Consider the following 23,883-nt stretch of genomic DNA (forward strand, 5'->3'; position numbering starts at 1 on the left):
GCATTGCCGTGTATTTGCAAACAAAAATACCCTGCTCCCCAGTGTCATCTTATTCTGGAATATCTGTATATAAGTAATACAAATCTACATATATGTTATGAGATGTTAGTAGAAGCTCCATAGTCTCTGTATGGAAAGAAAGGCACAGGATAGAGAGCTCACAAAAGGGGCTGATTTCCATTGTGGGCAAAGAAACTGAAGGATGTGGATTTACTAGGGTAGTTGAAATACACTCTCTCTCATGTCAACAGTGTCTGGTGCAGTACGTGAACTCCCAATCCTATGAGCTATATTTAGTCCTAAATAAACTCATCCTTGTTTTGCACCAATGTGGATGGAAATTATCAGCTCTGTCTGCAGAGACATAGGTTTACACCCTAGAAAATGACCCTATTATAACAACCAATCACTATCAAAAGCAATGATGTAAAGTGATAACAGTGTATGAACTGGGTGCCAGTTTTACATTCTGATACCTACGTGTACGTCTTCATAGGCCGCTGCAGTGGAAAAGTACTTTTTTTTTAAATGGCTGACTGTTCTTTTTTCTCTCTGTGTATTTGTTCTAAAATGTCTTTAATCAAATAGAGAACTCGGAAGATCTATTTTATTTCTAGGTTTATCTCAAATACTTTTATGAATGTATAATTGAAAATAAAGAAAGCACTGTTACAGGTTTACATGTATGTGGTAATAGAAGCTGTACCCTGCCTATAAGGGTTTTTACTGATTCTCAAGTGCCCATGCTTTCTCTCAGGGCATTCTGCATCATATTGGTGCTTTGAAACTCAGCTAGAGACAGATGGGAGTGTTGTTATCCTAAGAAAATTTTAGATGTTTACGAATAATATACAAAAAGAATTAAAAATTACAATATCAGAATATATTAATTGGAAATCTCCGCAAAATGTTCACTTATAATATGGAAACACTTAAAAATTCTTCTATTTGAGCTAGTTTAACTTTCTACATAGAAAATAAGTTATCATGGAGGTCTTGTTTTCTAACACACCTGAATTTTTCACAACAGAAAATTTGTTGAAACTGCCCTTTTCTGTGCTCAAGATACAGAGAGCCTTACTGTACCAGTTTTCATAAAAAATATTAACATTATGCTGGGTTGGGCTGTTGAAATTTTTCAGTGTTCAGTGAATAACAATATGACTGATCTGTATAGTATTTCTTCCTCTAATAAAACTGAGAAGAGGAATACTTCCCCCATTTCACAAACAATAGCTGCATGAGATATATGAAAGATTTATGTTCATTTATACAATATTTAAATGAAGAGCACTTCACAGCATGGGGAGATGTCAGTGTTGTCATGGCAACAGCTGAAGATGTGACATAAATGGACAAAGCAAAAGTCTTAGGCTTGCCCAAGCTGAAGCCAACACTGTGTCTATTGTTTTGAACCTGCAACCTAACCAGCTGAATGTTGCTTCTCTCATTTGGCTTTGACACAGTGTATATTGTATTAAGAAGGAAAAGGAGTAGCTGACTTTGGGTCATTGAGTTTGGAGACTTTGTTTAAGCCTGTATATAATGCCCTTTGATTTCCCCCATTTGAAGCATTTTCTGCTGATGACACAAGGCTGGGACCTGAGGAAGGATCTGCTGGGGATGGTTGTTGACAAGTGTGACTATTCTTTTTTGCTTGTTGATGTTTTAGGCCAACTCTACTTTCAGCTTATCCCACAGACTAGCTCAGTATTTGCACTATTCTGTGTTTCTACAAACGTAGTACATTGCTACATCTGTCAGCTCAGTTTGGTTTACTTTTCCTCCTCCCAATGTGTGTGTATTTGTGCCTACATATATGTGGAAAACACATGGAAGCATATTTCGCTTTGCTGTGCTAAACTGGTCCTTTTGTTTAGTTGGAAGATGTATACAAATGATTAGTTTGCATTTGTTTTGATTTGATCTGAATTATGCATTATTGTACTTCATTGCAGCTTCTCAAATTCTTAGTAATGTGTAAGGGCTGGGGGATTGGTTTTAGCCAGTTGTTTTTACTGTGTTTTTGCTTCACTTGAGCAGCTTTGGGGATGCTGCTTGTTCTGCGGTGTTTCCAAAAAACAAAGGAGAAATAAGAATACATGCTTGTGTAAGTTTTGTGTTTCTAATTAGGTTGTTATATGTCACAAGAATACAATATGCTAAAATCTATAATAAAGAGAGGACCTATATCTTTAGAGTGACATCAAAGTTTTATAATAAATTGACCAAATTCTTTAGGAAATCAGCTCATATTCTCTGTAGGGCTTGCTATTCAGACATTTTTTTGTCTTATAACACTTTTTAACAATTTAGACAAATCTGTGTAATAATAACATACATTGTGTTCTTTCATGCTGTTTCTAGATACTTTAATTCAGCCAACTTTTCTGTCTGGTTGAAAATAAAAGGTAGTTGCGTACTGTTCTTCAAAGTATGTTAGTGTTTCTTTAAGAAAGAAAGGATCTTTTCATTATTCTTGATGTAATAAACTTTTAGGTGGATTCTTAAGTTAATAAACTTTTAGGTGGATTCTTAAGTTTTTCTTTTGAAGTTTAAAGATGAACTAGTACATTACTGATGTGCTTTAATTTAACAGATTTTTTTGCCTGTGAATCAGAATTTCTTCTTAGAGTTAATTTTATAAGGAATTGAAAATGTTCCCAAGTTGTGGAAAAACTACTGAAACACTGGTATTCAGACATAGGGCTTAAGTAACACTGAAAGAGCATAAGTGCTTTCATTTTGTTAGGGTAGATTAGCTTCAAAAATAAGACATTTTCTTTGAAGATCTAGGTCTAGAGCTTTGTAGTGAACTACTTTCAAGAGTGAATTGGGCCACTGATTCACTTTCAGTGGTTCTTAATGCAAAATTTGAATTAGTTTTAAATACTAATTTTTACTGTTTATAAAATTGTTTTGATTTGTTTCATGCATATATTCTTCTAGCTGTCTCAATGAACTTTTCTCTTTAGGATTGCTTTCTGTGGTACCTGTTGTGAAATTAATCATCTGGTCTGTGTTAAGTAGTACAGTTCCCAAATGCCAACACCTGTTTTTACAATTTCTTTCACAGTAGAACTTAAGAATTCATTGATGCCACTTGTGTCAGTATAAAGCTGCAAATTTTTAATCCAGAATTTATTAAAGAACATCAAAGATACAGATCGAATAATCACTGTTGCATGTTGTTCCATGACATAGAATAATAGCAGAAACAATTGAGAAAATTGTTTCAATTGAGTAATGTACAGCATCAACAAAAATAATTCACAATTTTATTTAAAGTTCTTGGCATCATATTTACTTACTAAACTCCTGATACGCACCTTTTACTCCTTGATTACTGATTACTGTTATATTTGCTGTTGAGAAAACACCTAATTTTCAACAAAAGCAAGGGTTTGTCAGAAGTACTTAGAAATTATTAATGAAGTGGCTTACTTTGGACCCTAGTTTGTCAGTATGCATACCTCAGTAAGTCATTATCTGTTGAGACTCTTATCTTGAAAATATTTTAAATTAAATGAAAATGTTCTAGAAACGCATGCGAGTCAGTCGTCATCAGATCTCTGTACAGAAATAACCTATGAGGTCCCAATCTTGGGTTGGTGCTTTATCATTGTGAGATGAGATACAGGCCGGTGTGGGTGAGCCAGTCTACCATTGAGGAGCTAACCTTGGTCAGTGTGGATGCAAGCCATAGTCATGAGGAGGATGAGGAATTTGAGCTAATAATGGTCAAAGATTAGACAAAAGTACAAGAACAAATGAACACAGCTATTTTTTCTAGTCTGCAAATTAGAAGAATATTAAAAGCCATGTCAGTGAGCAAGTTTGCTCGTAATTCCGATGGTAAGATTTGAAACTTGTTGATCCATTTAAACTGATGCATATTTCCTATAACGAAATCAAGTATGAATCAATATTGGTTTTATTGTATAGCAGTCCAGGTAGCAGTCTGTCAGTTTATTTCTGTCATGATTTATGACAAAAGCAAATTTCAAACAGTCTTTTATACAAAAGAGTGGATGCTTTTGTTATATATTCATGGGAAGACCATGCATGTGAAGAAAACAAATGAAAGCGATTAAATAAATGGAATCTGTAGAGTTCAGGATTTAGGCTTTTTATTGTTTCCTCCCTCCAAATTTTGCCTATTTCAATTGAGATTACTTGCAGGGTTTTGAATGCATCAGTTTAGAATGTCTGTAGGAAATGTACCGTCATTCCAAGAGGTAATTTGTATGCGAGACATTTGGAGAATATGGCTGGGAGAGTTGTGCCCTAAGATCCCTCTTGGATCTTTTGTACAGTCTTGTGGCTGATTACTCAGTATACAGTGTATGTAGTACTGTGTGCCACAGAAAAGAAAGGGGGCTTGTTGTAGTCCACCTGGTGACTGATCCCGAACCATGACTCTTCTTTTTCTGTCATATATATATATATATAAAAGATACTAAGGAAGCCAGAAATAAATAATTATTTTATTTGAAAATATGAGACTATGAATATAGGTATAGCATAAAGATCGGCTTCTGTGTCATAAGGACTTTCCGGCACAAAGGAGATTTTATTTGCCTTAGTTTATTGCAGATCCATTCTACAAAGATTATCAGGGCTAATTGTCTATACTATATATGCACAGAATAATCGCCCTCTTTTTTGTAAAGATACACTTCTTGCCTTGGAAGAAATTTAAAAATTGTTCTAAAGCTCTTTCAAGGCTTTATGTGTGTACTATGACTAATCTCATGGTTTCCATATGAAGCAGCTGCGTCATTCCTACATCCTTCCCCAGAGGAGCTTCAGCTCTAGCTCAGAATTAATCTTTTCTCCTTGGACATTCCTTTCAATTGTTTTTTCTTTATTTTATTCTTTGGTAGAATGCAGAAATGTATGGAAGGATATGTTATAAAAGATAGTATGCAAAAGGAAGTGATGTTATTAAGATATTTGAGATGATGTTACAAATTCTTATTTGCAGAAAAGATATTGTCTTTCCAGCCTTTCAAAAATATATTTGCAAAATAATGTTTTTGATTGTAAATATTCTTTCCCCTAGCAGTATCGTTAATCAAGTTATCTCAATAATTTCCATGGAAACTTTTAGACTTCTTTAGCACACTTTATTCAAAATGGGAAATTTGTAGATTTAGACTGAGTGTTATGAACACAGTCAATTATATGAAGGCTAGATAATCAAGTGGTATAAATAAATAAACATATCTGAAGAACATGATGTATATTTACAGTCTGAGACTCTGGACTCTTATCTCTTATGTATGCAATCAAGTTACCATGAAATACACTGTGAGGTGAATATATAGTACTTCGGAACTCACAGTAAATTTCTTTGCACAGTCAATAAAAAAAAAGTAGCTTTCTCTTTCCACTTTCCAAAAGTAAGCTAATTTACTCATATGGTTTTATTTAATGTAGTAATATGGTCCACTTGTTTGAATGTTTCACTAGTATCTTCTGACTTGAGAGCTGACCTGCTTGGGGGTAGAGATAAAATATTTGTTAGACTCTTCTATAACACTGCTACAAAGATGTGGAAGTTCTATGCTTGTACACATTAACTTCAGATCATTTACATTAGTTTTACGCCACAGATTTTGTTGTTGATTTTCTCTTAAAGTGGCTGAATGAACTTGCTGCAATTTCTTTTGTTTGCTGTGAAGCATACTTAACATTGTAATGCAGCTCTGACCACTAGGCAGCTCAAAAGAGAACAGGACTAAGAGAAGTACAGGGAAAACAATACAATCACTTGTAAACTTAAAAGGGTGTCTTACCTGGGAGGGAGGCTGAGAGGTCATTGAAAGCAGTGAATAAGTTAACATAATTAGAGCTCTAATTGAATATGAAATACCTGTTTTGGCTTGGAAGGCTTTGCAAAAGGAACATCTTTTCTTCATCAGGCAGCAGGCAACTGAAATCACTAGAGACAGTGGTGTTTGCGTCATTGAGGGAATCAGGCTGGTGCCTATTGGTGCATCAGGCCAAAAAGGTTCAAAGCCTTCTCTCACCAAGGAAGGAAAGCAGTAAGTTGGGCACAGTGGGAATAGCGAGCAAGACATCTTTGGCCAATGTAAAATGCTACAGTAGCGTTACAATTGTCAGCCATTGCAAAACCTACCGGTTTTAGTAAGTTAATCTGATTCAAGGATCAGGATTAATTACTACAAATTCAGACCACTGGATTTTTAAAATAGGAGCCCAGCATTCTGGTGTTAGTAATTCTAGGCTTCTGCTCTTATAAATAAGTATTCTCAATGTGATTTACAAATGAAAAAAAAAGCATCCTCACTTTATGCATGGAACCAGAGGATGACTAGTTACTTGCTGATCTCTAAAAGCAGAGCACATGAGGATCTCTTTGTTTATTTAATTTTCAGTAATGTCTTGGTTTGAGCCCAGAGGGCAACTGAGCACCATGCAGCTGCTTGCTCACTCCTTCCCCCTCAGGAATAGGAAGGAGAAAAATACAACAAAAAGCTTGGGAATCAAGATAAGGACAGGGAGGGATGACTGGCACGTTACAGTCGCAGGCAAAAGACAGACTCAGGGGAAGAAAAAACAACAACACCAATTTAATTCAAACACTAACAACAATACTTAAACACAGTAGGGCAGGGAGAAGCATTACCACAACTTAACAATACCTTCCCCCTGCCCCTCCCTTCTTCCTGGGCTCAGCTTTGCTCCTGATTTCTCTGCATCCTCCCCTCAGCAGCAGAGAATGGGGTTACAGTCAGTCTGCTGCTCCTTCCTCCTCAGAGGGAGGACTCCTTTTACTCCTCCCATGCTACAGTGTGGTGTCCCTCTCACAGGAGATAGTCCTCCATGAACTTTCTCTGACATGAGCCCTTTCCCATGGGCTGCAACTCTTCCTGAGTTGCTCCAGTGTGGGTCCCTCCCACGTGTTGCAATCCCCCCCAGCACCAAACTACAACAGTGGGGGCTTCTGCCCAGAGTCCCGGCCTTTTTCAGATGTAGCCACCTGCTCTGGCATGGGATCCTCCACAGGCTGCAGGTTGGCATCTGCTCCACCAGTGACCTCCATGGGTGACAGGGGAGGTGGCCCTGCCATCTCACCATGGGCTCCAGGGTAGTCTCTGCTCCAGTGCACCTCCTTACCACCTCCTTTCTTCTACTGACCTCGTTGTTCGTGTAGGTGTCTTCTTCACAACTCCTCCTTACAACTCCCCCTCCGTTTTTAAATACATTATCACAGAGGCACAGCCACTGTCACTAATTGGCTTGGCCCCGGCCAGAGGCCGGTCTGACATGGACCCAGGGGAGCTTTGAGCAGCTTCTCACAGGGGCCACCAATGTAGCCCCCTCCCCTGCTACCAGGAATCCCTGCTACACACAAACCCAACACAAATAGTGTGAAGCAGTGTTTTTGAAAAAATATCATTGCCAGCAAAAATTTTTAAACCTGTTGGTGTCATGACTGTAGAAGACACGTTAACCCTTTCAAAGTTAGCTGCATTTTCAGAAGTGCTACTGGCAGAAAGCTTGGATTTTCAGAGACTATGTTTATTTTAGAAAATTAAGTCAGGATATTTTAGAAGACTTCATGCACTGTTGGTGCATAGGGTCTTCCACTGGAAAGTCATTTGATTGCAAGTCTGGTATGTGTCAGCTCCGCTTTAAATATTCTCTACATACTGAAACAGAAATTTTCTTCTTATTTTTGAAGCTGTTCCATGCTAATAATAAGCCTGTATAACAGAAAAAGCCTCAAAAGAGCAACAGCGAAAGCTCTTTGTATGTTAAAAGAAGAGGTGTAGGCTGCTTGACATAAAGGGTTTTGACCTGGGAATATGTTTCTAACTTTTCAAGAGCTTGCTCCTTGGAGTAGTTGTGCATGGAACACAAAAAAATAATTAATGTAGTTTGAATTTTATTGACATGTTTACATGTTGTAAATAGCAATGTCCAACTCTGTAATATTCTCCCGTTTTATCACATTTTTTCTGATGTTACCCGGACTATTTTTTGTCCAAATAAATTAAGCTCATTTCATAGAGACTGGATTGGAAGTTTTCTGTTACTTTGATCAGAATTAGCAGTAGATGTGTTGAACCAATTACTCTAAATTTGGACAGATGCAAAGTAGTGTGGTATGTCAATCATTTGGTGTTTTTTCTTTTAGTTTTAGAACTCTGCATCCTTCGGGGAAACTGTTGCAATCTTCCTAGTCTTGTGAATTGCTGAGTAGGATTTCCTACTGCTCTCTGTTGTCAAGAATGTGCAACTGGAAGAAAACTGTAAAAATTTTTAAATATTTTTGATAGAAAATTAGCATTACATGTTTCCAAGAAGGTTCATTTAGAATTATTGCATTAAAAAGCTACTACCAAAGCTTAATTTATAAACACAGAAGAAAGAAAATCTCTTATTAAGACTTGCATTTCACTGTAGTTTTATTTCAGGACTTAGAACCCACAGCTAACTTGATATATAGGTTTTGTTCTTGAGTTGCATACTAAGCCTGACTGCAGTGCTATTTTATACGTACAGTGTGTCTGTGTCATCCTTGCTTGCAGAGCATCTTCATATTACAACACCGAATTAAGATTGACGACAGGCTTCTTTATTGCAGCCCTTAGCAATAGACTGTTAAGATTAGCATGTTGTCTGAGAAAGAGATTTGTCTGAAGAGCTTGCGGTTCCTTCCTACAGTTAAATTCAATAGGGAGCTATCAGGCAGTTGCTTCTCTCCCTGGAAAGTTTGTTTATAATTCAGCCTAGGAAGAAAAAAAAGACAACGCAGAGGATTTTCTTGTTTTTTTTTTTTTTTCTTTTCTTCCTGAGTTTTGATTTATTTTGCAGAATTGTCTGTGTTTTTAGAACTTCTGTATTTAATTAAATTTGTGTAAGAAATGTGAATTTTCATTGGTTGGTGATCTGTATTAAAGAAGCATTAATAATTCAGTTTAGACTTCAAGATTTCTTGAAATTCCAGCCAGCCATATGAGAAGTAAAGCAAGAGTCTGCTATCTTTTAGTTGTTGAGCTGAAATCCTGCTAACAAAACATGTAAAATATCTTTTTGTTAAAAAAGCATCAGCAAAGAAAGAATCTTTTGGACTTGCACACTTTAGAGTGTATTTGGGAATAGAAAAGAGTAAAATCTGATGGACCACTTGGTGGATAAGGAATTGGCTGGATGGCGGCACTTGGAGTTGTGGTCAATGGTTCCATGTCCAAGTGGAGAGCAATGATGAATGGTGTTCCTCAGGGGTTGGTGTTGAGCCCAGTGTTGTTTAACATCTTTGTCAGTGACATGGACACTGGGATTGAGCGCACCCTCAGCAAGTTTGCTGACAACACTGAGTTGTGTGGTGCGGTGACACGCTGGAGGGCAGGGATGCCATCCAGAGGGACCTGGATAGGCTGGAGAGGTGGGTGGGCCCGGGCAAACCTCATGAGGTTCAACAAGGCTAAGTGCAAGGTCCTGCTCATGGGTCAGGGCAATCCCAAACAGAAATCCAGGCTGGGTGAGGAGTGGATGGAGAGCAGCCCTGCTGAGAAGGACTTGGGGGTATTGATGGATGGAAAACTGCCTGTGAGCCAGCAATGTGCGTTCACAGCCCAGAAACCACCCGTGTGCTGGGCTGCATCCAGAGCAGTGTGGGCAGCAGGTCGAGGGAGGGGATTGTCCCCCTCTGCTCTGCTCTGGGGAGACCCCCCTGCAGTGCTGGGGCCAGCTCTGGGGCCACCAGAATAAGGACACGGAGCTGCTTGAACGGGTCAAGAGGAGGCCACAAAGATGATGACGGGGCTGGAGCAGCTCCCCTGTGAGGCCGGGCTGAGAGAGTTGGGGTTGTTCAGCCTGGAGAAGAGAAGGCTCTGGGGAGACCTTATAGTGGCCTCCCAGTGCTTAAAGGCAGTACAGGAAAGGTGGGGAGGGGCTGTTTATTGGGTGGGGGGTGGGGATAAGATAAGGGGTGACAGTGTTAAACTGACAGAGGGTAGATTTAGATTAGATGTAAAGAAGAAATTCTCCCCTGTGTGGGGGGTGAGGCGCTGGCCCAGGGTGCCCAGAGCAGCTGTGGCTGCCCCCTCCCTGGAAGGGTTCAAGGCCAGGTTGGACGGGGCTGGGAGCACCCTGGGCTGGGGGAAGGGGGCCCTGCCCGGGGCAGGGGGGTTGGGACTGGTTGATCTTTAAGGTCCCTTCCAACCCAAACCTTTCAATGATTCTATAAAATTATTGTACAAGAATGAACCAACGTGCCTTCCATTGAAGATGATGTTAAAATAAAACTAAGAGTGGATAGCTTTTGTGGAATAAGAGCTGATGGCGGTGACTATCTTAAAGAACTATACTTGCTTGGCTTCCTGCCTTCTCTTTTGGACTTGCAAAATGTCCTTCATTAAGAAGCAACCAGCAAACATAATTTCCTCTGTGCTTAGAGAACTGAAATAAATGTCTTAATACATATTAGATTCTAGTTTCATAATTTATTTTGTGAACAAATCTCTTTTGTCCCTTAGAGCCCTGTTGACTTGGGTGGAAGTCACTATGTTCATCAGATTGCTTACACACAGGGAATAGCAATATATAAGCTAGCAATTTCTTCCCTTCTTTATCAATACATTTTACTTGCAGTTGCCTGGACTATTTATTGTTCAAATAAAATAATATTCCCTAATAGCTATAGGAATGTGAGGTAAATGTCACTTTGATCAGAACCCATGACATAATATACTGAAATATGTGACAAAATCTGCCCATTGGTCTAATGGAATAAATTATAAGGTAACATTTTCAGTCATCTTTTGCTTTCCAGTTTTCTGACCACAGAAATGAGTTCTAGTATAAGAATCTAGGTGATAAACTGCCACAAACTATCTGATAATACACTAAATGTAAATAAACGTTGATAGGACAGAACTGAAATAAAATTAAATTATGAAAATAGTTGCTGATTCAGGACTACTGTAGTTGTTTGGGCATTTTTTAGATTTGTTAACAAAATTAACCAGTAAATTTATAGTGTAGAATTATGACAGTTTTCATAATATGCCCTCAGTTCCAAAAGAAGTATTACTTTATTCTAATAAAATTCTTCCATGATTGAATTTTAGTGTTTTGTGAAATACGCCACATGCAGAAATTCTTGAACATACAGATCAATAAAGGAACTGCAAGTGATTTTGCATGCCCCTTTTAGAGTTTTACAAGTTTAAGATGTTAAATAGCAGGAATTGAACTCTTCACTTGTTAAAGGTGAAGATTAAATGGAAGGATTTAAAGGGGTATGGAATAGCTTATTTCCTGTTTAGTAGTACATAGAGGTGTCCTTAGCATGGTGTGCTCTATGCCTGACACACTCCCCTCTGAAAACAGGCCTTCAGGCTTCTGCATACTAAAACGGGCTGTGTATCTGCAGCTGAAGTCTGATCAGATGTCCTCTCCCACAGTCCGCTGAGGTATCTAAAAATTTTTACCCCAAAAAACAACTTTAAATTGGAATTCTGTTTTTTTAAGTGTGTCTGTAAAACCAGGTTTTAAAGTTTCTCCACTAATCTACCAAGGTGTCTGGGATGGTTTGCATTCTTAATCTCACTTTTTAAAAATAAAATCTCTGTAATACTGTGCTGTATTCTGGCAGCCTGCTTAATTGTATTCGGCAGCTTGCTTTGGTTCTGGAGCAGCTCTCTAGCTATCTAATTAAAATGGGGGGTACTGTGATACGTGTCTTGTCTCTGAAATTGATAGGAATGATGAAGAACACTGTGAAGATGACTAATTATTTTTCAACGACCAAAGCTTTTTGGTTCAAATCTTCCCTGGTTTTCATATTTCTAAGGTCATTAAAATGCTTGGAGAACAAACATTTAATATGAGACTAAATGTCATGAGTGTTAATTTTTTCTGGTTTTGTCTTCACATACCATGTTCCATTCTTTGCATATTCGGGGAAGCCATGCACAGAGAAATGAATATAAGCTTCCAGTTTTTTGTTTTTTGGTTTTTGTTTTTTAGTTCCGCTAAGGTAAATCTGTCACTCTTTGCATTATTATGTTTGTCTCTTCTTTTGTTCCCACTGACAATAGAGGGACTCAGTTGTGCCATTAGTCATTGGCTGGGGTAGGAGGTGCTGTGGAAGGCACTGGTCCCTGTGTACAGGGCAGTTGGTTCCAGAGAAGCAGCCCGCTGTACCATTGTGTGGGGCAGATCTGCATCAGCTCATGCTCTGTGCACTCCGGCCTCCAGGCTGGAGAGGCCATTCCTTGTCCCAGGATCCGCTGACGCAGGGTCGGGCACGGATGGGCTCCAGCTAGGCTGGCACTCTTAGATTTCTAAACCACAAATGTGTATGTGCAGAGAATTTATTCTAATTGTGTTTATCCTCCTCAAGGACGGTATTGCAGGATTTAACCACCTGTTTCTTGAGGGAGGAACCAGATAAAAATACCAAGGAAAGTGCCAAGAAAGTATCTTATTTTACCTTCACTCCTTTTGACAGATTTTCCGTTGCATTTGTGTAATTTTTGAAAAAAAAAAAAAAAAAAAAAAAAAGAATACAGATAAATTGTTACACTACAAATTGTTAAAAAAAAAAAAAAAAGGTATTAGCCTGTCTATATTTACCTGAGTTTGAATGTAGTTTTTAATAGCTCTTTCTCATAATTATTTCAAGTGTCTTCATTATTTGGTGTTTAGCTGACAACTTTGTGTGGACTCATTCTTCTGTGTTCCAAATTCAGAACCTTTGAAAAGTGTCTGAAGCGAAGGATGCTTAAAATAGTCACCTTTGTATTCATGGGTCTCCCTGCATTTGTATTCTAGAGGTTTCAACAGGACAAAAAAGATCTTGTAATAACCCATTGATGGGGGTGCAGTAGTCACATCAGGTTTGATAATTACAATTACATTCTACTAGTGCAAGTTAAAGGGCAATACAAAATTATTTGCAATATGAATATCTTTTCATCACTTAATACACTTCTGAAAAACTGCTATATTTCTGTGTAAAATGTATTCTGCTTTGATTTTCAGAAGTCTGTTGAAATAGTTCAGTATAAAAATAAAGTATCTTGCAGCTGTTAAGCTTGGGTATGTCATAAAGATCACGCAGATCATTTCTAATTGGGTTACCATTTTCTGTAGTTAGTCTGTAGCATTTCTAAAAGTTAAGGCAGTGCTTTGAGAACGTGAAATATCATAAAAGGCAGATCATAATACTAAACAATCTATTCAAATAGACAAGAAATTTATGGTGCCTGCTGTCACTCTTCACAGAATTACTAGATGCTCCCATATGGTAAAATGATTTTTCCTGTGTATAACATCCTGAAGTGTGTAAGTACTTTCATCTCCTTTTATGGATAAGAATCATAAAAAAGGGAGTGTTTCAGGGTTTTGTCAAAAGTTACTTAGTATGATGTGTGAGTCTGTGCCAGCCACTTGGACCTAGCAGCCTTTTCAAACAATCATACTCTCTCTTCAGGGTCCATTTGTTCTGGCTATAAAACTTATTCTGGATCCCTCATCTTCAAATACCTCCTAAGATTCCTGATCCTGTTCTGTTTCCTTAACTGTGAAGTAGGGAGACTACTGTAACTGGTTTGATTTATTTTTTGAGGTAATTGTAAATATAAGTCTATAACAACCTCAAAAAATATAACTCTCTCCACACACATACTGAATGAAAAAGTTGAAATCCACCAAATAAAATAAAATAGATTCTAATTTATTTGGAGAACTTTCTGTGGTATATACAATATTTTGCAATTCCTTGCTGCGTCCATTGAGCTGCTTAAAATTTTACTGAACTTCTAGGAAAAACAGACCTTTGATCAAAAATTTGTATATTAAAGTTCACATGTAACTCCAGTGAAAAGATTATTATCTGGCAGGTCTGTGTTTGTTTTATAACTAGAAAAATCACATGTATTGTATCATTGATAGCAGATAGTAAGAAAGGGACCTTACAGTTAATGTGGAAAAGTGAGAATTTAGCCAGTGCTTTTGTGGGCTGCTTTTAAATGCTTACTGTGGCTAAAATGTGTTTCTTTTCTCTAAATTTAAAGAACACCAGGAAGAATCCAACTTGAGTAGAGTTAAACCACATAGATTTTTTTTTTTTTTTTTTTTTTTTTCCTGAAGAACTGTATTTAAGGTATGGGATAGCTGGAATACTTCTAGAAAGAAATATGATAGCTGGAAAAGCTAACTAACTCCTCTCTTGATCTAAATCCTCTGTGCTGCACTTCAGTCAGCCAATTTCTATGGAGCAGAGGTTACACTGTAGTCTGGTTCCAGGTATTTAAAGCTGTGTTATGTTTGTCTACTGGTGTGAGGATTTTGAATCTGAAATACCAACCAATTAAATAACTGTATGTACCATAAGGCCTGTGCACAAAAAAAAAGAATCTTTGTACCATGATGAGAATTAGGTTTTACTGTATTGGACTATTATTTACGTTTCTTAGAAGTACTTTTAAACTGGACTTCTTTGGTTATTTTAACAGCAGAATTGATGATTTATTTTAATGCTATTGATGCCTGATATACCACAACTGTTGAAAATACAATTCACAAACAAGTGACGTTTGAAAAGTAGCATAAAAATTTGGGGGGGGGGAGGGGAAAGATGCTGAATCCGGAGGTTTGGCATTTGGACTTTTCTGATATATTTCATTTAGTTTAAATTTAGCAAACTTCAAGTTAAGATTATTTTTTAAATTAAACCACCTGGCTTCTTTATAGAGTAGTGAAGACAAATAACCTTGTCCAGGGTGGGGGCATACAGTTCTCACTGGTTATGTTCTTTTAAATGTGCTTATGTTCTAAATGAATGCTAATTAACAATATTTTTTTCATACAGATGCCACTACATAGCACAACCCACAATATTCATATATTTATTGTTGGTTGTGCTGCAGTTAGCCTGAATCATTGCATGGAAATTCTGTGTTAATACATCTGAGCTGTAGCTTGCATACAGTATCATTCTTTAACTATCTTTTTGAAAGGATCTCTCCATCTTTCTAATGTAACTACAGGACAGGAACTTGCCAGAACCTGAGAATAATGGCTGTATTTCAGTTCTTCTATTAACAATTCAAAACCTTCAGTGACTAGTAAAAATATTTAGCCTATGTTCAAGCTGTTATGGGTTTGGGGATACATGTATAAAATATGAGTTCTTTGGATCTCTGTGAAGCTTCCAGCAAGTCATTTCAGTCAGATAAGCCTTTACAAACCTTCACCTCAGTTTTCTGGCTTATTCTGTTAACTTCGGTAAAACCTACTTTAAAGCAGCTGGCCAAACTCCGAAGAATAAATTCTTTACACTCTATAGTACCTCAATAGTTCTCTGCTAGCTTTGCCTCCAGTCAGTAAAACAAGATGGGAGAAATTTTGACTTTGGAGACCCTCCTAGGTCATTAAATCTAGATAACCTTCATTTGGTTACAGGGAGCTATGAATCTTGGCCACAGGGCTTTAGGAACAGCTGTTGAGTGTGTCTGATATCACTCAAAATTTCTGGTCATTTGTGGCTTTTTTAGCTGAAGTACCACTCATTCCTTCCCCTTGTCGAGGGCCAAACTGCTTCCTTTGGTTTTGAAAGCTAGTTTCAGACTCGAAATTACAAAGCCTGTGGACTGTAGGTATAAGCTGCAAAAACTTCCCTGGTAAATGTGCAGTTATGGACATTTGCAACATTCTAGACTGTTTTAGTTGTTATAATTGGAGTTGGGGCATCAATAATACATAGTTTCAGTAAAACAGTGTGTTTTATTGTCATTGCACCAAGTTATTTTGGGTGATTCAAGTGGCTTCATTTGAAATACAACAGATTAGACTATGCACCTGCATGTTCAATTGCAGAGAGGTTGCACCACATACGTGGAAGGAAAACTAGAGTGTTTCTTGCAGACCTTCAGGTTTTATTACTCCTGTTCTTAAATGTATCCCGATAAAACTCAGCTGGAGCGATAACATATGGGCCATCTTTTAGTTCCTGCCCCCCTGGGAAGCCAAAACTAAACAAAAATGCTATTCCTCCTTTTCCCTGATTTATTTGCATTCTTTTTTGAGATGATCTTGTTTGAAAACAGAAGGTTGGCACCCGAGAAAGGAAGCAGGGGAGTGTGTGAAGCAGTGGGGTGCTGGACAGGAGGGATTCTACTTTCCCCCAGAACCGGCACTGCAGCTCACTGCTCCACACAGTACTTTCACGTACCGTAACATTACCCTTTGTGGGCTTTTGAGCAACACTGGAAATTGCTGTTAACTCTGACCTATTGGAGTTGACTGCTTTCTGGTTTTACAAAAAACCTTTCCCTAAACCAATGGTTTCTCATGTTAATGTTTAGCTATGCTGGAAAGAGTGCCATACAAAAGTGACTGCTTTGGTATATTTGGTTGACCATGTTTTAGTGTTACACTCACTGAAGGGTGGAGGTTAAGGCTTGTTGTGTATATAAGGTACTTCAGCAGCTGTTAAAAGAGAGCCTAGGCATTACCTTTTCTGAAATTAGGAAAAAATTTACCCTCAGTGTGTGTGCTCGTTTTTGGGTTTTTTTGTTGTTTTTTTTTTGTTTGTTTGTTTGTTTGTTTGTTTGTTTGTTTTTTGTTGTTGTTGTTGTTTTTGTTTTTTGTTTGTTTGTTTATATATTACTGGTATGCTTTTGGGGATTGCCTGCTGTGTATGGTAGAGAAGGCTGATTCACTGTTTTCTCCACATGGATAATCTTTTCATCGTTCGATAAGTTATATCTTGATTTTTTGGAGTAGGATTGTTTCATAGTTCAGGATTGTGCAGTCCTGCTCGGTTGCCCAGTCTGTTCTCTTCATTTGTGGGACATGCCAGTGGAAGCATGGGTGCTCTTTCGGTAGTAAATGAGAAGATGAAAGCAACTTAAACTGAAGTGAATCAGGAGACTCGGTAAGCTTTAGGACTGGACTGCTCTGCTGTTCTCTGAGGTTGCTACTATTGGTAAGCACCATGGTATAATGAATAATCAGGCTGGGAAAACTACATCCGTGCTGTGTGTGTGAAAGCCACTACTGTGAATATATAACCTCTGAAATGGAAGTCTGCTAACCTTTTATTGTGAGGGACTGATGCAGCCACAAGACAAATATAATCAGAAAACATATAAACAAAGGGAACGAAGGGAGAGCTGACATTTAATTCTTTGCAAGAACCACAAAAAAATAGGTTTTAAAAAAATTCTGAAATTGAAACATTGAAGAATGAATGATTTCAGATAGAAAACCCTGAAGTCAGAGATGATGATGATAATATAATAATAATAGTAATAATAATTTTTGTTGCTAACATGTCAGCAAACTGGAAAGATTTGTTTAGATTAAACTCAAAGGAAAACTTCTGCACAAAGCTCTGAAATTCTACTGTTTCTGTAATAAGATAGGAGGAAAATCTTCAACTGATATGAACTGCTGTAGTTCGCTGAATGAAATGAAGTGATGGAAGTTTGCAGCTGGTAAAGATTTGACCATTGCAATAGATGAAAACAAACAAACAAAATATTAACTGAGTAATAGACAAGGAGATAAAGATATTCCTGGAAAGCATTACCACTACCAATAGCAGCATTTGTTACCAGACTGAATATGCAAAGATTTTTAGGATATCTTGAGGATTTTTTTTGTTATGGAAGAAGTAAATTGTTATTAAATAGTTGATAGAGTCACTTGTTTATGTTGAGGATCTTAGGCCTTTAAAAAAATGAAGGAAAGGGAAAGCTGATTAATAGTTTTGGTGGGATGGGACTTGTTTTTGAAGGGAGGGAGTAGTAAATCCTACGTTCCTTAGCTTTGTTGCTTTGGTACACATTTAGAAACCAGAAGTTCCATTCCTGCCTATAATCCAGGGCTAGTAGAGACAGACTGGAAGATATAGTCACTGCTCTGAAGTGTGTAGAATTTGTGCAGAAAACAAATTCAGAATTTGGAAAAACAAAAAGCTTGAGAAGAGTAGTTTCTTGGCCTAACAGTTATGCCCCAGGCAGTGGCAGAGCTGAGGACATGATGACTGGCTCCTTCAGAGCTCCATTCACTGAGTCACATCCCACAGCTGAGTCTCCCCTAAGGACAGAAGTCTCCTGGTACTCTGCTGCAGTTCATTCTGCACAGGGGCACTATGACACCTTTCACACAGGTGGAAAATGAACTCTCATAGGGACTTCTTTACAAATCAGTCGTGAATTCTAATGAAATAAGGGTCTTTACCATGTTATTGTAATTATAAACTGGGAAAATGAACTAAAGATTTTGTATAGAGTAGGTTGGTACAGTTTTACCAATGACTTTGGAAGAGAAATATGGGTGTAGGAATATGACACTAACGGATAGCACTGGATCTGCCCTTGTAGATTAGATGTCTGGCAGACTTGTGTTTGAGATTGGATTTTTACCAGCCATTTGTACCCACTGTGCTGACTGAAGAAATTTTAGTCATGTACATAAAAGTCTTTAAATTTTGCTCCACTAGAATTTTGGGGAGGGGAGAAGGTGCCTGGGGAAATAGATATGTATCTGTTGGTCCTGGTCAGTCGTGTTTTTTACAAGTTTCAGTTGTATCAGTCATGCCTATTCTTTGCCTTCAGTTGTTGTGAGGGATTTTTAGAAAGTGTTACTCATTTGTTTTTCTCTGCTTGGACTGAATTTATTTTGAAATATTTACTATAACATTAGTTTTTGATGCTTTACCAACACTGGGCAATGAAAACAGACTATTTCCATTTCACTTCTGATTCAACACAACTTTCAGTTCCTCTTGCTTTTGACTCTGTATAACCTGTAAGATATGCATGGTAATATATATAGAAATAAACCCAACACCTTCAGTGATGTTCAGATTGCCTACCTGATTTGTGCTAAGTGCAAGTCATGTGCTTTGGAGCCATGATATTTATGTGCTGACATCCAGGTGTGTCTTTCCAAAAGACTAATTTCAAGGCAAACATGATGGAGTCATTGTCCCATCAAGAGGAGCTTCCTGAAAAGTCTTCCCCCTTCTTGAGTAGGTGAGAGGAGATTTTTGACAGATGGAGGAGCTGTTTGCTTCCAGTGTTTATTCAGAAAGGTACCAGGGTGCTCTCCCAATGCAGTGAAGGAAGTGAGAGGCCCAGAGTCACTCTGGGGTCCTGGCTCTCCAGGAACATGTTTTAGATGGATTAAACCTGGCAAAGGCTGGTGGGAGACTAGATGGCTGAAGAGTTAAAAGGAAATGATTCTGTAGGGTTAGAGCCCTACTCATGATTTTTCTGAGACACATGGAAATGAATAAGTCCCTTATTTTGTTGAGCGCAGAATAAGTGGGAAATGAGGTATTTTTCTTTATTTGGAATCACTTTGGAAGGAGTGAAGGAATTACAGCAAAATCTGACCTATAGGTTGGCCAACTTCACAAATTGATGTCGCTGTGCAGGTGGAGGCAGTGGTAGATTTGTGGCTTACTGTGCTGGCTCTATTTTTAGTTTCTGACTGCTTGCAAGTTCCGTTTACAAATGTCAGGAAAATGCATTAGGATTATCTGCTTTATTGTAGAGGTAATAAAATGCTGTCCAATTTAGCCAATAAAATAGCTAAAAGCAGTCTCCCACTGTCATGGCAGCATAGCTGCGAAATGTATACAATAGCTCCACATGATTTTTAAGCTGCCTGCTCTGTTCTTTCTTCATTGCTTGTTTCCCACCATTGTACTAATTCAATATGAAGATTAGGAATCTGGAGCTTTTTGGATCGGAAGCTCCTCTGGGAATAATGGAAAATGTGGAAAGCGTGAGTTCAGTGAAAGCTCTGTGATCCATTCCTGCAGTGCCATACATTGCTCCTGGAGCACAGCAGTGATACTGGAGGCATAAGAACCACTGGCTGTTTCTTTGCCCAGGGGTCTCATGTTCTTGGATGCTAAGAAGTCCTAAGAGTCCTTTCAGCTTCATTGCCTAGAATGGGAATCAGTTGTTGTCTTTAGAGGATGTGGTCAGTCTAGTAACCTGAGTTGGCTGACATCCTGAAAGCCAATATTACAATTGCTTTCTCTAGCATAGAGCCTAGACTCATGGATAAACATCCCATTTGAGCTGGAGTGACTTACTGGTGGACTTTATGACTGCACTTGTCAGCTAGAAGTATTAATGTGCTTAAGTCAGGGCTGAAGGTGCTTTAACATTGTTATTTGACTCTGAAAGAAAGACATATGGGTTGTTTTTCCCACTAGAAAACCACTATCTAAATAAAAAATATAAAAAGACATCTTTCCAGTGCTAAAATGGTCATTACTACTTTTATTATGGCCTTTTACCACTACAAGTTAGTATTGTAGGGTACCAGTCCTTGGAAAGTCTTTTCTCCAGTCATATTCACTGGCTTAAACAGACTTGCAATGCTGTTAGTTAATACTTGTTTTTATTACTGTTTTAGATAGCTCAGGCCAAACAGATTGTGTGTTAGTGCTGAGGATATTCACTGTGGTAGAATACATAAAAATAAAAACAGTTCTCACGCTAAAGGCCTTATGCTTTACATACACCAGATATATCCCCTAAAGCATTCTTAAGGTCTGGCTATCTGTATGCACTTCATCACCTGTAGAAATTATGCATTCAGTTTAAAGTGAACCATAGAGTTAATTTGTTTTGAGTCTGGTTTAGAGTAGGGGGAAAAAGCTGGCAATTTAGTAAAATCTGAGGACCTAATTCCACTACAGAGTCAGGCTAGAAATAAAAGTAGGAGTAAAAGTATGGTTTTGAACTGCAGCATATGAAAGCAGTAACAACAGGAACATTGCAATCTTGTGTATACCTATGAATGCGCATATTTTTTTGGATGGAACTTCTGCAGTTTTTGAAACTGTATGCCTCTAAGGAGGTGTACAATGAAAATTTGATAGGTAATACATTAATATGCAATGAAGTGTTCAAATTTGCAGCTGGAACACTGCAAGCTAGTGTCAACTTGTCAAGTGTAGCTCTTACCTGGCAAGTCTGACCAAGAAATACAGCCTGTTTTTTCACCTAGGAGATGAAGTGTGGGAAATCATAGTTTAACAATGAGAGGGAGATGTAAATCCATACTGTTTCAATACTCTTCAGCTTTGAGAAAATGGGAATCTAGAAATGAAGTTGATGACTTATCTTTGTGTTTTGGCCAACTGTAATGATAAAGTCCAGATATTTGTGATACCTGGTTTACTTGTGGCCACAGCTAGATCTTACATCAATAAGAGGAGGGTTATTTTTTCCAAGATTTTAATTTCTGTTTATCCAGATAAGTGCCACAGAACTGCAGCTTCCTGTTACTGAAAAGAACAGTCAAGCCATAGCGGCTCTGTTCTGCCAAGCTGTTCTAATGAGTACTGGAATACTGAAAATTAGATACTGTGTTTGTCAGCCTAAGATTGACAAAGTCATTGATGAGTCTGGGTTTGTTTTTTTTTCAGTTCAAGTATTTTTACAAAAATGTATTTTTCTTGGTAAGTTAGCTGTTATCTGTTTATAAAAGAGTAGTAAAATGAATCCTTTTAGGCTTTATTCCAAGCCCTCATAATATTGGAACTAGAGTGCTGTGTGTTTCATTCAGGGGGCACAGGTTTGGTTATCCCTGTTCCCACTTGACAGTCTACAAACTACAGCAAGCAGGCTAGAGCTGCTCAGTGCTGGGGAGCTTCACACAGCCGTAGCGTTGCTGCTAGCCTGTGAGAGCTGCAGTTTGATAAAGTCCCATCTCCAGGTGATGGCCTCTTCCCCTGCTGCTTGCTTCTTCCCTGGTATTCCTCTGGACTACTTAAGGGTATTTTTCTGTGCACAGTATCTCCTAGAAATGGGATCTCTGAGATGATAGAATTGGGATGCATGGAGTAAAATTATAAAAATGATTGGTTTTATCTACATTTTAGCCCATTTATTACATCTTGCCTATTTTTTAGAGGCAGCATGCAGTCAAAATCAGAGCTGCTCAAAATTTTTCATGCTAATGTTTTTTCCACTGGAAATGACTGATCTGATGGAATTTGGAGTATTTCTTGGGGCTTTTTGTCAAAAGGATGGCAGTCAGGAAGTCTGGATGGGTCTGCATAGTTTTCTGTCAGACAGTTCAGGTGGACTTCTGGGCCTAGCTGGAGCAAGAAGCACTTTGAAACATGTGAAGTTTACTGAGAGTTTGAAATTGTGGTTTCAACATATTTTTACTCAAAACTGCATCTGAAATGCAGCATAAATGCATTCATAAACATCTGAAATGCATTCACAAACAGACGGTGTCTGAATGCTACGCTAAGGTCTGCCTCATTACGGTTTTGGACGAAAGAAGTATCTCTCGAGTGACCTACCCATTTTCTGCAGCACATGGCCTTTCTTGTAGACCTTTTTTTAAGTGTCGGTCAAGTTGTTCTAGGGGGAATAAGCCCATATGTTGAAACTAGTTTTGTAGCTCTCGAACAAGAGAAAAAGGATATAAAAATGCTTTAAAGTGATTCTAAATAATATTTTCTTTCCTTCAGCTGTCTCCGTAATGAGATACAGTGCGTCATCATTTGGATTTGCTGTAAGTAGAGATACAGTTTAAATATTCTCTATCATTTTTTTTCAAAGGCTTTTTCTGAGCATGAAAAATTGTATTTTTTCTTATTGTAAGTTCATGTAAGGTGTGCAAAGTCAAATTCTGAAGTTCTCTTTGAACTTTGTGTGACCCTTTTCCTATTGAAGTCCATGGTAAAACTATTAACTTCTGGATGACAGCTTTCCTCTGTAGTAGTTGCCATGACTTTCCTGATTAGTGGCAGAGAAAAAAATTCCTAACAACAAGCAAAATGACTAATTTCAAATAATTTGTCTTTGCTTTCAAATTTGAAGGTTAGATTGACTCTGTAGAAAGTTTGACTTAAGGATGAAAGTTCTTACAGTGGGACAAGTCTGGTTTTTGGTGTTAGCTGACATCAGGTCTTCATTAACTGGAAATCTGAACATGGCAATTTTTCTGATGATACAGAATAATATGAAATCTGGATATAATGGAAGTTTGAAAATCAGTTGATATTTGCTTGGTTTGAAACACAACCTTCTATTGCGGAGAATTAGTAACTTTGCAGGAAGAATGGTTGAGAGGCATTTTCAAACACTTTTTTTAGAGTCTTTGCATAAGAATGATATCAGTATTTTAATTCTTGTGGTGCCACAGTGGCAGATTGTGGTGGGGTTTTTTTTCTGTAACTTCTCCGCAGGTGAGAGATCACAAATAAAAAGTTTTTAATCTTTTGATTGACTCCCTGAGTGCTGAACTGTATCATTGTGCAGTAATACATGGCAGAAATGTGAACATCAATTTAATAAATGTAAATCCTGCTTTCCTTAAAATGATTTATTTGAAGCTGCTTTGTGCCTGTGCAGCAGCATAGTAAATGCGTTACTGTTAGTACAGGGCAAATTTAATGACCTACAAAACAACTGACTCTGTATCTCTTTCAGTTTGATGCTACCCTGGATGTTTTGTCATCAGCGATAGTTTTGTGGCGTTACAGCAACGCAGCTGCTGTGCATTCTGCACACAGGGAGTACATGTAAGTACACTTAATTACTTTTGGCTTTGGTAGAGGCCTGCAGAGCTTTTGCTGTCAAGCTGTGATGCTACAGATTCCAGAGCTTTGACAAAAAACATTTTGTCATGTCAGCAAGTATTCTTTCCTTCTGCCAACTTCCTGTTTGGTCCCAAACACGCAGCCTTTCCTTAGGCAAACCTCCCTGTGATTGTGATTTTCAGTTTCTTTTTAGCCAAGATAGTAATTGTTAGGGCTTTGAATTTTTTTTTTTCCTTGCAGCATCTGTATTGAACGAACTGTATTTGCAATCTCTAGTGGATTTGAAAATCTTCTGTTTTGTG

The 23,883-nt window shown here is 38.0% G+C and overlaps 1 protein-coding gene across 3 annotated transcripts in view; it reads left to right on the forward strand.

The window, feature by feature from the left end:
- TMEM163 (transmembrane protein 163) overlaps positions 1 to 23,883 on the forward strand; it is a 103,524-nt gene that overhangs the window by 40,167 nt on the left and 39,474 nt on the right. For all 3 annotated transcript variants that reach the window (XR_006164572.1, XM_042784328.1, XM_042784327.1), the window contains 2 exons: positions 22,508 to 22,551; positions 23,472 to 23,563. Coding sequence is in view for 2 of the 3 variants with exons in the window: in XM_042784328.1 (XP_042640262.1) it covers positions 22,508 to 22,551; positions 23,472 to 23,563 (136 nt within the window). In the remaining variant the exon portion in view is untranslated. The remainder of the gene's footprint in view (positions 1 to 22,507; positions 22,552 to 23,471; positions 23,564 to 23,883) is intronic.

The sequence above is a fragment of the Tyto alba genome, unplaced genomic scaffold (assembly GCF_018691265.1).
Source record: "Tyto alba isolate M040663 unplaced genomic scaffold, T.alba_DEE_v4.0 Super-Scaffold_7, whole genome shotgun sequence".
Classification (NCBI taxonomy): domain Eukaryota; kingdom Metazoa; phylum Chordata; class Aves; order Strigiformes; family Tytonidae; genus Tyto; species Tyto alba.